Source organism: Labrus bergylta, chromosome 18 (assembly GCF_963930695.1).
Source record: "Labrus bergylta chromosome 18, fLabBer1.1, whole genome shotgun sequence".
Classification (NCBI taxonomy): Eukaryota; Metazoa; Chordata; class Actinopteri; order Labriformes; family Labridae; genus Labrus; species Labrus bergylta.
Window position 1 is genome coordinate 26272197 of NC_089212.1, and position 16572 is coordinate 26288768.

The following is a 16572-nucleotide window of genomic DNA, read 5'->3' on the forward strand; positions in this document are numbered from 1 at the left end:
TGAACCTTCAAAGACGTTACCTGAAACCAGAAACATGTTCAAATGAAAGATCAGGTAGAAGATGATCATGCTGCCTTTTCTGTTTGGTAATAATGTTTCTTTTATGATACTCTCAGTGACTTTTTCCAGCCTCCTCTTGTCATAAAACCTCCTTTCAGCAAACTGAACAGGTAGTCACAAGGTGGGCGGAGCCGTAGTTTATCCTCCTCCTCTTAGCATCATGTCAACCACAGACACACAATACCAGCTCAGTAAAAAGGCTGAAAATAAACCACATTATCAGAAAGGAAATCCAGGTGTTCAGTAGAGATGAAGAGGAGGTTTTTGTACTGCTGAGCAGTGACATGCAGCACTGTGGAAACTAGCTGCACAGAAATAGACCGCACTGCTGCTCTGATTGACTCGCTCGATTATTAACGTGCAGTTCTTTCCTTTACTCGCGTCCCCTTCCATCTTCACTTTAATGTCTGTCTCTGGATATGAGTTGGTTGTTAACATATATCCCAGGAGCTGCATCTGTTTGTTTAACTTCTTGTACCAGAGGATTTGATCATAGCTTTGAATCTGGTGTGAACATTGTATTCTGGCTGGTTCTCCTGGTTTGCTGTAAATGTCTCTTGGAGTCTGGTGGACTTGGTCACTTGAAGAGGAAACTGTGGAAAGATCAAACCATTAAAGAATTAGTCCTCATGAACAGGAGTGTGACAGATTATCAAGAAAACTGCCATGTCTTTAAATCTATCTGCACACAGACTTTTCATTAGATTACCTGAAACCAGTATAATGTTCAAGGTTATGCAGCAAACAATGATCATCATTCTGAAGGTTCAGTCACTCCTGGTTCTGCCACGGCGCTCTTCAGTTTAGTTCATACCGTAGAAGGCAAGCCTTCGTATCAGCAAACTGAGGGGGGTGGGGTCATCACCTCCTGTTCTCAACATTGAACCCATTCACTGCTGCACACCATCTGAGGAGTACAAGAACACACCTACCTCCGGAACAGACTCACTCAAATCTAAGGCCCCCACGATTACCCCCACTCCCCTCACCTCCCCCCTTTCCCCCGCTGACCTGCACTCACACTGCTCCAGGACTAACCGGGTCTAAGCATGGTTACCTCTTGAACAAGCGTCGTAATACAACACATGCATGGCTTTATGTGATCATGAAGTGTGCTTAGTTTACAAGACTAGGCGGACTCGAGAAAAAAATGGAGAACAACACAGAGAACACAACAGCTACTTTACTGACTTTGAGGCTTGTTTTGAGTCATCTTAGTCAGATACTGCGAGAACTAAATTACAAAATAAAAGAGACCTGGGTGGAGTTCGCGTCCGCACATCCGAGTACAGTGCAGAGAACATGACAGCTACTTTACTACTACTATTACTATTACTACAAGGACGGCTGTGGCTCAGTGGGACGGCTGTGGCTCAGTTGGTAGAGTCATCTTCTTTCAACAGAAAGGTTGAGGGTTTGATCCCCAGCTTGTGTGTGGTGATTTTGTGGGAAAATAGTCTGAAATATACCTGGGTGCAGGGTCCGAAAATCACTTTTTGACTCACCGGCCAAGGTGGCAGGCAGATGATAAAATACACCGGCCAATATAAAAAATGGTGTTTTTGTGTCCCATACACATACATTACAGTACATTTAATTAAGAAGGCATTATTTTTAATCAATAACAGATTTAAGGTATTTTATCAGATCAGGAAATTGAGAAATTGAAAAAAAAATATTTGCTGGCCTTTATTTGATTTATTTTTTTATTATTTGTAGGCAGTAGTTCCCAGACCCTCCATGCAGAACTCTACTAGATTTTAGCACTTCACTTTCTCTTAAGTTCTTACTGAAACAGCTGAATGATTATTGGTTACACGTCTGTCAATCATCTTTAACAAAATGTTGACGTGTGTATTAAAGTCATGCTGCCCAGGTTAAATGATCACTCCTGTAAAACATTGCGGAGAAACAGTGCACCCTTATGGGTGTGAATAAAATCTGCCTCATGTCAGGCCAGCTGTCTGATTGAGTCATCCACAAAGTGGTTTATTGTTTGTCGTTCTGGTGGTGTCTCCTGTGGTGTTGGTTTTTGTTAAAGACGGAGAGTTTGTGCAGCACTGTGCTTCACTGGCAGCACAGAAATACACGGCGCTCTCTGATCCACTCAGCTTCAGGAGAATCAGACTTGACTGATTTTTACCATCACCACTCACATTATACAAGCCTTTGAATTGATCTTCTACAGTTGCAGAAGAGTAACGTACATATCCAAGCAGAGCCATGTCATGTTTCCCTTTAGACTGTTTATACCACTGGATCATTTCAAAGTTACTGTTTGAGTGGTTGCAGGTCAACTGGACTTTTTCTCCAGGGTGTATGACCAGCGCTGCAGGCTTCTGATCAACATGGCTCTTTGAGAGTTCTGAAAGAGACATTTAAAAAGAAGCAGCTTTAGCATTAAAAATAAACCTCAGTGAAAATATTATAGTCCAGTTTTCACAAGTTTGCTCTTATATTACCTGTTAAACAGAACGTCAGAGCTAATATGAGGAGTCTGAACATGATCCTGACACTGATGAAAACTTCAGAAGAAAGATGTCAGTGAACTGGCTGCATGTAAAGGAGGAGCAGCACGGGGAGGAGGAGGGGGAGGGGTCGACACAATGAGCCACCACGTGTCTTTAAAAGGGGATTTGTTCTTGTTTTGTTGTCACAGTTTTGATTCCTTTATTAAAAAATATCTAAAACAGGACTAGAAAACGGCCGTGCCTCCCTGAAGTAATCTTTGTGTCAACATGTTGCCTCCTCAGAGTTGATGGTCTAACAGTAACATTATAATGAGAATGGGTGCGTTTACATGGAAGGTCGTGGGTTTGATCCCTAGCTTCTGTAGCCACATGTCCGATGTGTCCTAGGGCAAGACACACAAAGTTGCTCCCACTGCTTCGTCGTTGGTGTGTGAATGTGTTTGGATGTGATTGGTTACATCTGATGGTCAGCAGCCTCTGCTATGAACTTGAATATCCAGGTTTTGATCAGATTTTTTTAAGTATACTGTTTTTTGTGTTTGTGCATGTAAACATCAGATCCTGATTTCAGGAACTGTGGATAAGCCCTTAACCGGATTTTAAGAAAGCCGGTTTTCCACCTGGAGAACTCAGAAAGAAACACACTGTGTCATCGTCTAACCCCGGTTTCTGACAGCTACCTACTACCTGCGCAGGCGCGGCCTCAGCCAAGTGACATATCAGCAAAACAAACATGGCGGTGGCAATGAGAGCGTCTCACTTCTGGAGAAGTGAGAGACTTCATTTTTGTCTTTCAGTAATAAAAGAATGAAATATGAATCAAAACGCTGAGTTTAAATTCTGTGGTGAGCAGGCTACAGGACGCAGTTGCGCCCTTGTCCTACGCGGTGGCAGAGACAGGCTGACACCGAGGTGACGAGGACATGTTTCATCTTTCCCAAATCAAGTTCAAAGAATCATTACAGTATCAGAAAGATCGACTGAAAACACGAGCCCGCAGACAGGGGAGCTAAAAAAAACACTATTTATTTATTGGCCTTTGAGAATTGCGCAGCAGTTTTTGGTTTGTTGGGGGGGGGGGGGGGGGGGGGGGGCTAATGGAACTGATAACTTTTACTATTTTTAAATACCGTGGGATACCTTATAACTGTATTACCACCCGAGCCGACATGTTTCCTGCCACAGCCTACGTGAGAGGAGTGAGATGCAGGTGTATCCCTCTTCTTATCTGTGAGTTCATTAGCTGATGATCACTGAGGGTTTTTGTAGAGAGGAGGAGGAGGTCGAGTTACTGTGTGTACTAGCTGCACAGTAATACATGCCGCTGTCTTCTGCCTGTCTGAGTTTCACTACATGAAGTTGTGATTTCTTCGAGCCATCTCCAGACACATTGAAACGTTCTTGGAATTTATCTTCAACGACTGCATTTGTGTACTGAATATATCCAATGAGGTTAAGGCTGGAGTTGCCTGTGGGCTGCTGGTACCACAGTATGACATTAAATGAACTTATAGTATGGCTGCAGCTGATAGTTGTTGAACCATCAGGACTTCCAAATATCGATGGAGGCTCTTGTTTGACGTCTTTGGCCTGTGACTGACCTGGATTCAGAGAGAAAAACTTTATAAGACAGAAGTGATGACACAGAATAATAATTATCAAACAGATTGAATATAAACCTACAGGAGATGCAGAGAAGCCACAGAATGATCCGGATCATTGTTCCTCCTCTCTGTGTCTGGTTTCAGCGACAGACTGAACTGACCTGAGAGGGGAGGAGTCGGGGGGGGGGGGGGTAGCAGAGGGAATCACTCCCATGATTCCCCACCAACTTCATCTGTCTGTTATTGTTTTGATTAAGAGCCCCCTGGTGGTAGAATTGACATACTGTGCGTTTAAAACACTAAAACATACTAATGTCACTTTGCCTGATATTTATTAAATATTTGTTTTAAATGTGTTAAAAAGAGATTTTTATCTTTTTAAGTTTATTTTCAGGATGCGGTGATCTACTGTGAGATCTGAAATCACAGTTAATATAGAATACATGTGTCAATTTAAATAGATCATCGTTACACCACTAGTGAGCAGTCACATGTGTGAGGCTATACAAAGTTATTTAACCACTGAACATTCACCACCACCAACACATTCACAATAAAATGTTACCTAACCCGAGGCTTTCCTCGGTCAGCTTCGAGCACTCGGCCGCTACGATAAGGACTACAGCCGCCGTACACGGGTGGGCGACATAACTGCTCGGCTACCCAGCGCCTCGGAAACTTTGATTTTAAAGGGCTGCTTAGGCAAACTCAAGAAGATTTAATTTAAAACAAATTGAAACATGATTGGAAACTTAATATGAAATGACTTGAGCTCTGAATTGGATTCTTCACATTTCAAGGACATAATTTCATAATATGATCGATACTCTGTCATTGCACATTTTCTGGGACACTGATGGCTGTGAAAGAACTATTGTGCACCCAGAGCTCCCCCTATAGATAATCAAACACTGATGTCTTTAATACATGTATTCATCAGTGGGGTATTTGTACAGCTGTCAGAGTCACCTGCTTCACTGTGTTGACTCACAGCACAAAAATACACTCCACTGTCTGCAGGCAGCAGCTTCTCCACAGTCAAAGATCCAGTCGAGAAGTTGTCCTTCTTTGCAGGAAACTTGTCCTCACTGAAGTCAGACCAGTACTGAGGAGGGACAGATGGTCTCGTCAAAACGATTTGTTGCATTGTCTCTCCTGGCAGCTGTCTGTACCAGTACATCTGGAAATAAGTAGCACCTTTAGTGTGCTCACAGGTCATTGTGGCAGACTGACCCTCGTCCCCCCACAGCACAGCGGCCTGTTTCACATCACTCCCGTCGATTACACCTGTGGAGGGGGAAAACAACATATCAAAATGAAGGTCCTCTGTGTGATCAACAGTAAGTCCTCAGCCTCATAACGTAGAGTACCTGTGATGCAGAGCAGAGCTGCAGAGAGCTTGATCAGAACAGCTGTGATCATTGTTGTGTTCAGAGCTGAATGATCTGAGAGAGAAGAGTCTCTGACAGTCTGTGAGGTGGGAGGTGTGAGCCTAGAGACCAAAGATGGCAGCACCTACAATCAGCTGTCACTCATGGGAGTGTCACTCCATTAGGTGAACAGGTCCAAAGTTACTACTCATTATGAAAAAAAACCCTGATTCTGATGACATTCAATTCAGGAGCCTGCGATCAATCTGAAGCCTTTTTCACACTCCTGCTGAATATTTCCAGAAAATAGAGAGTCCGCCCCTGAAATCCTCTGGGTTTCCTGTTCACATACATGCACTTCACAGCAAGAGATTCTCCCTGTCTGACGAGGGGTAACGTGAGGAGGCAGGACATGACGTTTGAAAGACGCAAAAATGGTGTACGAAGCGTCAGAGCCTGATGATATGACGACGTTTGTATCTTTATATCAATGCTGCGTTTAATTGGACGTATTCATAGTGTAATGGTAATTTTCCAATTTTTTCCTTTGCTCCAATTATTGCCATTAATACACAGGTAGGGGTGAAGTCTTACGCAGATGCAAACAATGATTTTCCAGCCGTTATTAAAGTTGAGTTTATTGAAGTGACTTGATGGAGATATGAGAACAAAAAACATACCATTTCCAGTGAAGCGTAGCCAGTAGAATGAATGAATTGTAGTTGGTCTGAGTGCTGGTCTGAAACATGAATGCCGGTCGGTTGAGAACTGTCTTTGCTCCCCGTACCTGTGCCTTCCCTTTCCTGTCACCTGTGCTACTATATATATACACCCCTGTGCATTCAGTGTCCCTAGTGGAAAATAATATATTCAGATAAATCTAATTATAAAACATGCCAATGATAAACACAAAATGGCTCCTACACATAGTATCAGAAAACAGTGTGACTGGTTGTTTGACCTGAACGTCAGAGATCACATGTTATATCCTGAATAATATCCGATGCTTTCATATATGGACGTGACCAGACTTCACACGGACATTTTAGTAGGGGGCTTGCAGGATGAAGTTGGCTGTCGGCGTTCACACATGCAGGTCACTCAGAACATTTCAGGAATGTTTGTGCACGTGTTGAAACACCTTTATCGACACATCATCATGAACAAAATTTACAGTTTCATTTATTTCAACTCACAAAAAAATCCAAAAACAGGAATCAGATAATTTCATAACGAGACTCTCTGACATTAAAATGGAAAAAAAAACAGACTCTGTTGTGTTCATTATGAAGCGCTGCATTTTATATCTTTGATTTAAAAACTTGTGTTAGCAACAAGGTCATGTTTTTTTAGGTGCATTGAGTTACTGACAGAACTCAACTGTGCAGAAAGCATGGAAACACCCCTTTGCATAACATTTATTTTATCCACACCAACGTCCCGGGTTCCTCTTCAGCCCAATAACTCAGGAAAGTCTGGAGAACCTTTAGATTTGTTTCATATGTCAACTTTGACTCGAGGATATAATAATGATTAATAATTTGGTGACCTGTGATCTCTCAGAAAATGGTTTGGACATAACAGAAATCAGAAGCTTATTGAGATACGTTTCACACAAAAGGTCTTAGTATAAAATGATTAAATGACGTCAATCTTAACCAGGAAGTTTCACTTTGTTGTGACGTCATTGTTCGTTTCTCAGTTCACCTGCTGTCAGTACTTGTCCTCAGACGAGGTACAAACTGAGTGAGAGGTTGATAAAACCTCAAAGATGGTGGTTCAGATCTTTGTGTGGGCTGCAGGTGTCGATGAGCCTGAACGTGTTGTGAGTCTGCAGACAGAGAAAGGGGAGTTCTTGTACTGACTGCACACAAATCTGCAGCACTGTGTCGACTAGCAGCACAGAAATAAACGCCACTGTCAGTTAAGGAAAGGTTAGAAACAGAGAGGCTCGACTTTTCCCGTCCATCTCCGTCAAAGTTGATCTTTCCTTTCACGTCCGGCTCCAGATTCACATGCTGAACATTGAGAAATCCCAGAAGCTTCAGCACTCTGTGTGCGTCTTGTTTGTACCAGAGAATACGATCATAATTTGTTATATTGTGGGAACATTTGATTTCTCCGGTCACTGATTCGTTGATCCTCTTAAAGATGGAAGGAGGTGTTTGGTTGACATCGTTGGAATGAGAGACACCTGTGGAGTTAAAACACATTTTAGATACTGAAGACGTTTACTGTGCAGCTTTTTACTTCCTTTACTTTGTTTGCATGCTTCCTCACCTTTAACACTCGGATGATGACTGAAGCAAATAATGAACAGTATTAACATCATGTTGTTTCCTCCTCAAGTCTGTTTAGTCTGTGTGAGAGCATCAGAGCACCTCACTGTGACGGAGAGGAACGGGGGGCGTTGTCAGAAACCTTCACAGCTAACTGTCTCAGCAGGAGTCACACTGTTGATGTTTCCTCAGCAGAAGGCGTTCCAGTGTTTGGCTTGTTAAAGTATGTCTCCCTCTGCTGGTGTTAAAACGAAACTGCGGTTGCTTTCAGTGAGCAAAGGATGTGTGACGCTGAATCAGAGTGGGGCTGAACGATGTTGGATCAAAAGTTATATTGCAATATATTTAATTTCTGCTGTCAGTGTTTCCTCCATGTTGATAACTTTTGCCTCTTCTTCCTGCAGGTTCAGTCTTTCCTGAATCGTCTCCGTCCGGCCTGTTGGCATGCTCGTCAGCACGCTCAGCTGACAGCCTCGATTAGCCACTTCAGATCATCTCCATTTTCAATAAATACCTGCCTGCCCTACTACCTGTCTGTGTCTGGGTCCCTTAACACACATGTTACATCATTCAGTCCCGTTAATCTACATCACTCAACACGTGCTTCAGATGAGTCTTCAGGATATTAATGCTCCACATGTATCAGCCACAGTCCAGCTCATTACTGTGGATGTACTACAATGATAGACTGTATATTTAAACGGACAAAGCCTGAGTGAGGTCACCCATCTGTTCCTGCAGGGGGCGCTGGAGTCCCATCGATGGCGGTCTCCATGCTGGAAATGCTGTCTCAGTCTAAAAGTGTATGAACACCTTGTCAAGCAGCAAGTTAAATAAAACGTTATAACTGGAACCTGTGACTCCTGCTTTATTTAACCAGTCACACCAGTGGTGGTTGGATTTTTCCGGAACCCAAGTTTTGAGAGAAGCCTCAGTCAGCTGATCTTTCTTTTAAAACCGACCTTTTATATTTGTTAAGCACCAGTTGTTTTAAGCAAAAATTTTAATCTGGAAAGTGAACTACACATTCTTATTTCCATGGCATAAGTATTCCACAAATTAACTTTTACCGAAATACACCTGTTCTTTGTGTTTGTCCTTTATTTTTTGTGCCTTTGTTAGAGAGACAGGACAGTGGATAGAGACGGAAATCAGAGAGAGAGAGAGAGGATCCACATGCGGGAAGGGAGCCACAGGTTGGATTTGAACCTTGGCCGCCCACTTGGAGGACTACAGCCTCCACACATTGGACACCAGCGCCCCACACACACACTATTGTTTTCTGATATGATGGTTTTAGAAGCGTCAGGAGACGTTTAGAATGACGTCATATAGCGGTCCACTTCCTTGTTTGAGCGGTTGTGTTGACATCTCTCGCAGACCGTTTTCAAGCACACATGAATCCTACCTGAGACCACCTCTTCAAGCAGACTCGGGCACACTACCCGATACAGTCCAAGTACAGATAAATAAGAGTGTGTTGTTGTTTGAATCAGAGGAACCAGTCAGATGAATCAGGACAAACTGTATCAGCTGTGATGTTACCTACCGTGTAAAGAACCCTCACTGAGGCGGAGGGATACACATTGTGAAAAGTCCCACCTATATCTCATGGATCTTGTCCAATCAGGATGCTTTGTGGGAACTAACAGTTGTCTGATCACATTCTTCTTCTCTTATCTGACATTAAAACTGTTTCTGATTTCAGGAAAATCTCGACCGCAGTAAGAATTCCCTCGAGGACTTGCGTCATGAAAGAGCTCTGATTTCAAAGGCAGGTGTCTCGTTGACGTCCTGAGGAGTTCTGCTGTGTATTCAATGAGCTGCTGCTGCTGCTGCTGCTGCTGTTTCTGATGCTAATAATTCTGTGTGTCACGCAGGCCTGTACGGATTTACTGCTGCACAACGAAGCCAAGCAAAGAGGTGTGGGCGTGTCCATCCAGGTGCTCTGAAGAACCCTCTGGAAACAGTCTGAAATGAAAACACTGAATCAAAGAACTGAATCATTCACACTCACCTTCATAAACACATCAGAGTTTTTCATTCTCCTATTCTCATTTAATACAAATGTGGAGCTGCAGTTCCTCAAATCTCCACTAGAGGCTGGGTCCAAAAGTGAGTCAGTCCCTGCTCATCCCATCACAAAAGTTGAATGAATACATTACTGTGCAGCACCTGTGAAACATGGAGGGAGTTCCTCTTTCATACTCTGGGCTCACACTGCCCTCTAGAGGCAGAAATGAGAAACTACAGAGTCAGAGAAGTTCAGAAAGGTTCTCCTGCTGACTCAAACAGTGAAACACATAAAAAACATTAAAACATTTTATTTAAAACTGAAAGTACTTCAGCCGGTGTGAACGCTGCACTCTGTCTCTAACGATCCTCCAGAGAGATTATTTACATGTGTGTGTCTGTATATCATTTAGGATTTAGATTTAAAAAACACAGATATGAATGTGATTTTAAAGAAGCATGACTAAATGTTTGGTTATCACTTCTATCTGAACCACTTCTCGCTCCCGCTTCCATCACTGAAGCTTCAGTGTCCACCACATGACAACCTGTGTGAGCATCGATTCTAGAGAGGAGGGGGGAACAGCTCTTTATCATGTTTAGAATCTGAACTGCAGTACCGGTTTTAAACACTAGGTGTCAGAGTTACAGACTGCTCCTTTGAAGAAGATCAAATGCAAAAATCCCAGAATGAAAAAGAACTTGAATATCGGACTCAGTGTTTCTTAATCTGCTGGTTAATGTAGATGAAGCTTAAAGATCTCTTTATGATCCATAATTCATTTTAAAAAAAGAGTTTGCAGGAGGAGATATAATTATGTAGCTCACAGATGTTAGACCGCACACACACACACACACACACACACACACACGCTTTCCTCTTTATGTGACACCAGCAAGCACAAACATGTTTTTTTTAAAGAGACTGAAGGTAGAAAGTAGAAACTAAAGAGTCTCTTTACTGATCAAATATCTACAGAAACTTAAAATTAATTTAAGCATTCACAGAGAGGATAGATAAAGATATGACGTTAAGTTTTGTGTTATTTATCCATATTTTCTTTATTGATGTAAATATTTAGACCCTCATCACATCAGATGGTGAACAGCTGTGAGGGAGCTTTAGGACTCTTTTCATGGTGTAGCTTCAGTTGACACAGAAATGGAAGTTTAGCAGCTGCTAGGTCAGAGACGTGTGTGTGTGTGTGTGTGTGTGTGTGTGTGTGTGTGTGTGTGTGTGTGTGATAGAGGGACCAGCTCCCATCTCTTTTTTTCAGGGTTTTAAACGATATATTTGTCACTACCCACGAGTCCTTTACGTTGGGATGGATGTTAATAAATGCCTCCACTAGAGGGCGTGATCTCTCTTTTTGGCCTTAGTGCTCTATCGTGCACTTGAGAGGCTGAGCACGTTCACGACTTTGGTGGTCATGATTTTTTTTTAGAAGTTTCTGCTTGGAAGTTAGGCTTCATAAATCCTCTGTATGGCCTGGAAGAGCATCACAACAAAGATGAACACAGACAGAGTTAATGTAAAGATATGTGCTTCTGTACGGATCACTTTGTGCTCCTGTCTTTAAAATAATCTACAAATGAAGTTGTATTTTATTATTGAATGCAGGACTTTCTCTTTTAGTGAGGTTGGTTTTTAACCTGACTGTCCGCTGTGTTTCAGGTTTACCCAGCATTCAGACGGGACGTTGATAATCGGCCCTCTGAGGTCCGATGACTCGGGCGTCTTCACCTGCACGGCATCCAGCCAGCAGCAGCTGGAGCAGAGACAGCTGCAGCTCAAAGTGCAAGGTCAGTTTGAATCCTTCAAATACACTCAAAACATGCAGTGGATGAAACGCTGTTTAGTCAGCGTTGAAGTCCAGGACTCAGAAGAAGGAGAGCTCACCTGTACGAGCGTTAATGTGTCGTCTTGTTCAGCAGCAGTTTGTGTGTCGTCATGGTGATGTGAAGATTTCAGTCCTATCACTGTGGATTTGACAAAAAGAATCATAAAATGTCAAATATAAGTTCTGATGTATAACAGGCTGGTTACAGGGATCTTTAAGTTTATCAGACGCCTGCAGCAGAAACACTCGGGGCGTCTCCTCGTTACTGAGCGGTGCACATTTAAACTCGAAGCACAGCGCTGTAACTTTAATAATAATTTAAAACTCCAGTCACGCTGACGGGATCGTTCAGAGTCTGACGTTAATAAATGAAAAGTTTCCCACACGGTCAGTGGAGGTTCAGACGGTCAAACAGCTCTTCTTTATCAACCCTGAACTCCATCAGAGCTGAGATCAACTTTTTATTTATGATGATCATAGACTTCCAGAGTACAGAGAGGTTAAAGGCTTTATATGTGATGTTTTGATCCAGCAGATGTCGCCCTTGAGCACCAGCATGAAACCAAAACAGCTCGCGCTGCATTGTTGTGTTAGCATGCTAATGCTAGTGATCTTTATTATGCTGGTATCTTCACACTGCATGTAAATTTACCTGAAATGAGCGTGATCTAGAAACACAGTTAAGCAGTGAGTACAGTATGTTATTCTTCTTTTCTCTAGTCCCTCAATTAAACAACTTTTATACACAAGGGGAGGAGTCAGCCGGCTGTCCTGGCGATGTAAACAAAGTGAAGATAGGACTCTGAAAACTCTGAAAACATCACAGACAGTGGGACTCGGGTGTTACACCCATTGTAGACAGTCATGACTCACAGAGTTATTTTCAGAGGAGATACTTGATTTCTACATTTAAGTATGAAAAATCACATATAAAGACTTTAAGGTCAGAAGCTTTGACTTCTTTAAATCTTTAAATGAATGAGCTGAAGGAGAACTGACGGTTAACACTCAGACTCCATCTGAAGGACTCGGACTCTTCTTTGGTAACTTGAGATTTGAGATTTGACTAACACTTAAAGTTTAATGGCTCGACTACAACACTGCTATCAGGACTGTTTCTGTTCACTGCAGATATCTGTTTATACTGTCATGTCTCCCTCTCACCAGCAGAGGTCAGTATTCCTGTTGTTTCAGGATGATTCTCTCTGCAGGACATCGAGGAGCAGTGTGAGTGTTTAAAGTGTGTTTCTCTCTGTTTTGATCCTCCAGCCGACCTGAAGATCACCACCGCTCCAAATAGCATCCAGGTGTCTGAAGGCAGCACAGCTCTGCTGCCCTGCGTGGTGTCAGGAGACAACGTCAACATCGGCTGGTCCAGGTAAAAGATCACGACCCCTTCAAGCATGGATCCTGTTAGACCAGGAGGTGGGTCGGTGCTTTTGGTAACAGAATAATCTGAAAGAAGGAACTTGAGCTTTAACTGTTAGAAGAGTGATCAGTGTTTCCCACAGGATGGCGCTGTAGCTGGGCGGTGGTGTTGGGGGGGATGACACACAACGACCATCCTAAAGTACGGGTGTGATTCATGGATTGAGGCAGCTAATGGCGCCAAAAAAGAGTGCATCATTTGCTCCAGCGCTGATCACGTTCAGGCTCAATCACGTCCTGCTCCCTGCTCTTGTTTTGCCTCTTAATGTCACCGTTAGCTGTGCAGCGCAGTACGGCGTGCGTTTAGTGAATCAGACCCCGAGAGAAAAATATTAAAACAAAGACATAAGCAGCTTCTGTTTTCACACGAGATGCCGTTACAGAGCTCATGGAACATCACAGTTTTACTCTCTCCTGTCTTTCCTGCAGAAACGGCGTCCCGGTGCGTCCGGACGGTCGTAAAATCCTGACGTCGTCTGACGGCAGCCTGATCCTGAACAACGTGAAGCCTTCAGACGAGGGGACGTACACGTGTAACGCTTACACCGGCATCTACTCTGTGAGCGCCACAGCCGAAGTCAGAGTCACTAAAGACACACAAGGTGAGAAAAACACGGCGAGCTTCTTTTAGCGAACGCTTACACCAAAATCCCCGGGGAAGGATTTTAAAATCCCCTTCTCCATGTTCCTCTAACTCTAACATGTGTCTCTAGTCCGTCTACAAACCCCCCTATGATGAGAAAAGTCCATCCTCTCTGTCTTCTGCCTGCTCCACTTTTCAGAAAATGTGTGCTCAAACAGGCCGTTTGGAGATTTTCCCTTCATGACATCACAAAGGGCAGTAGCCCCTCCCCCAGGTGGGTGACGGTCCCACAGCTAGGTGTTTGTTCTGCCCTCTGAGTCTGCCTTCTCACTGTAAACAATAGGACATGGAGCGAGAAAGACCGAGTACACCCAAGCCCTTCCAGAGAGGGGGCGTGGTCAGACACAGCTCATTTACATATTTAAAGGTACAGACACAGAAACAGCCTGTTCTGAGCAGGGCTGAAATAGAGAACGACCAAAGCACAGCACTCCACTCCAGGGTCCGGCTTCTCAGTGGATTTTATTTAAACTGATTTTATGCAAAAACAAAGAAAGTCAATAATCGTCTTTCTTTTCTGTCTCAGGCGGTGATGTTCCTCCAGAGTGCGTCGACCAGCCCGAGCTCGCCAACTGTGAGCTGATCGTTTACACCTGGCTCTGCTCCAACTCGTACTACTCCAGTTTCTGCTGCGCCAGCTGCACCCGGCACTCACAGAGGAACAAAAGGTTCGGCCAACTCGGATAAAGCTGACGACGTTGTTGTTGTTGTTGTTTTTAAAGACTCTGGAGGTGAAGCCGTTTGGAGGACTGCATTCTTAAAAAAAACAAAAACACTTTGAACTCTGAACTACTGCGATCGCCAAAAAGACTGGAGACCCCGGACATCTGACCCGTTTGTGCAGAATCAGGATTCATAAAGGAATGACAAAGGGACCGATGACTGTAGATGAATCTGTGAAGCAGGAGTCTGTTTGTACACTGAATATAAAAACATAGAACCTGACCTGCTGTCAACACCAGCTGACTGTGATGAAACCTCCGAGACGTCCTGACGTCTTTATTTATTGACTCATTAGTTTATCACTGTTGTCCTTAAACTGAGCTTTTTATCTGTCCCGTGTGGGTGTCATTACCCAAAGAGACCACACGAGGGGGTCAGTGTGCCAGCTCTGTGTGTTTGTTATTTCTGATGTTCTTCATCTGATGTTTGTTTGTAAATGTATTCATGGTCGGGGTGGACTGTGGAACCTAATTCCCCTGTAAGTCTAAATATTCATTCTGGAGTTAATTAAACATTTTATAGTCCTGACATAGTGGATGAAGGATTCCCGGCCCGAGTTAGAATCTGACCTGTAGCTCCTTCCTGCATTCCTGTATCATTTAAACTACTGAGCTAACGGCTCGTCTTAAAGCTGCCTGTCCCAAAGAAAAGAAGAGTCATTTCATAGACTGAAGTCAGGAAAGCCCGGGCCCACACACACACACACACACACACACACACACACACACACACACACACACACACACACACACACACACACCTCATGTCAGAATGAGAACATGAGCTGCAGATCTTTGCACCAGATCAGAGAGAATTCAAACTCACGACAGACTGTGACCTTCTTCTGTAGCTTCAGTTGACATGGAAATGGAAGTTTTGCAGCTGTGTGTGTGTGTGTGTGTGTGTGTGTGTGTGTGTGTGTGTGTGTAGCTGCAGGTGTGTGTGGTGAGCACACAGAGAGATGTGCTCTCTGCTCTGTGACCACATCCTCTCCTCTCTGCTCGTCTGCAGCTTTCACGTCTCTGACACAGCACACACTTCCTGTTGTTGTGTGCTACGCTCACACACACACACACACACACACACACATACACACACACACACACACATACACACACACACACACACACACACATACACACACACACACACACACACACACACACACACACACACACACACACACACACACACACACACACACACACACACACACACACACACACACATACACACACACACACACACACACACATACACACACACACACACACACACACACACACACACGTGTACTTCTTACTGAACCAGTTTGAACCAATGGAAATACTTTTTTTTTTAACTCTTCATCAGAATGCAAACTGTCATAAGATTCTTATTTTGTTTGGTCAAAGTTTAAAAATAGAAAAACATCTGAATACTGTGCACCAGATGTTGGAATAAAGACGAGGATGTAAGGTCCAGGTCCAGGTCCAGGTCTAGGCTAAGGTTCAGGTTCAGGTGACTTTATCTGTACTCGTAGATAGATTTGTTAACAGCAAGCAAACTTGACATCCATCATGACACACAGATTAACAAATTGATGTAACAAGGAACAAGACACAAGAGGAGGAGAAATATTTAAAACCAAAACAGAAATTGAAAAGTGCTCGATGTTCCACCTATCAGGACATAAAGGAGAGAGAAATCTCAACTAATGGGGTCGAGAAAAAAACACAAATGAATTAATAATCTCATTAAGAACACATCAAAACATTAAAGACATGAAAAAGACACCGAGGCAGGGACGCCAAGCTCTCCCTCACTGCAGGTCACTGCAGGTCACATGACTCAGTTAGCTTAATGGAAAATGATACAAATAAATCAGCTCCTGAAGTTTCCTGAGCTGACGTGTTTCAGCATCATGTGGGAGAGAAATAACAGATTTCTGAGAAAAGAGGGAGATAAAGCGAGCAGCTAAAAATACCTCCCACTGTGGAAACAAAGATGCTCGGCGTGGGAGGAGGTGTGAGAGCGAGGACAAGAAGACTGAGAAAGTACGACTTATCTGTCCACTTGTTCTGGTTTAGAGCCTGCTGAGTTATAGATCATGTTTGATTAATGTTGATTTTTAGGCCGAGAGGTAGAGTCAGTATCTTTA

At 43.4% G+C, this 16572-nt stretch overlaps 2 protein-coding genes and 1 long non-coding RNA gene across 4 annotated transcripts in view; 1 reads left to right on the plus strand and 2 right to left on the minus strand.

Annotated features, from left to right (window-relative positions):
* The window catches only part of LOC110005538 (uncharacterized), a 46883-nt gene that overhangs the window by 11300 nt on the left and 19011 nt on the right, over window positions 1–16572 (minus strand). The window lies entirely within an intron of this gene.
* On the minus strand, window positions 362–947 carry LOC136177010 (uncharacterized). Its single transcript, XR_010664657.1, has 2 exons — window positions 770–947; window positions 362–653 (listed from the first exon to the last, which is right to left on the minus strand). It is a non-coding gene; the product is annotated as an uncharacterized lncRNA (long non-coding RNA).
* Window positions 12507–14696, plus strand: LOC136177009 (papilin-like). 2 transcript variants are annotated; one of them, XR_010664654.1, is made up of 3 exons: window positions 12507–13016; window positions 13496–13668; window positions 14236–14696. XR_010664654.1 is itself a non-coding variant. In XM_065947663.1 (2 exons), exons 1-2 carry the CDS (start codon window positions 13455–13457, stop codon window positions 14394–14396), a joined length of 375 nt encoding a protein of 124 aa, XP_065803735.1. In that variant the 5' UTR covers window positions 13078–13454; the 3' UTR covers window positions 14397–14696. The 2 variants fall into 2 exon arrangements, 1 of the variants encoding a protein (XP_065803735.1); XM_065947663.1 differs by lacking the exon at window positions 12507–13016 and having other exon boundaries at window positions 13078–13668.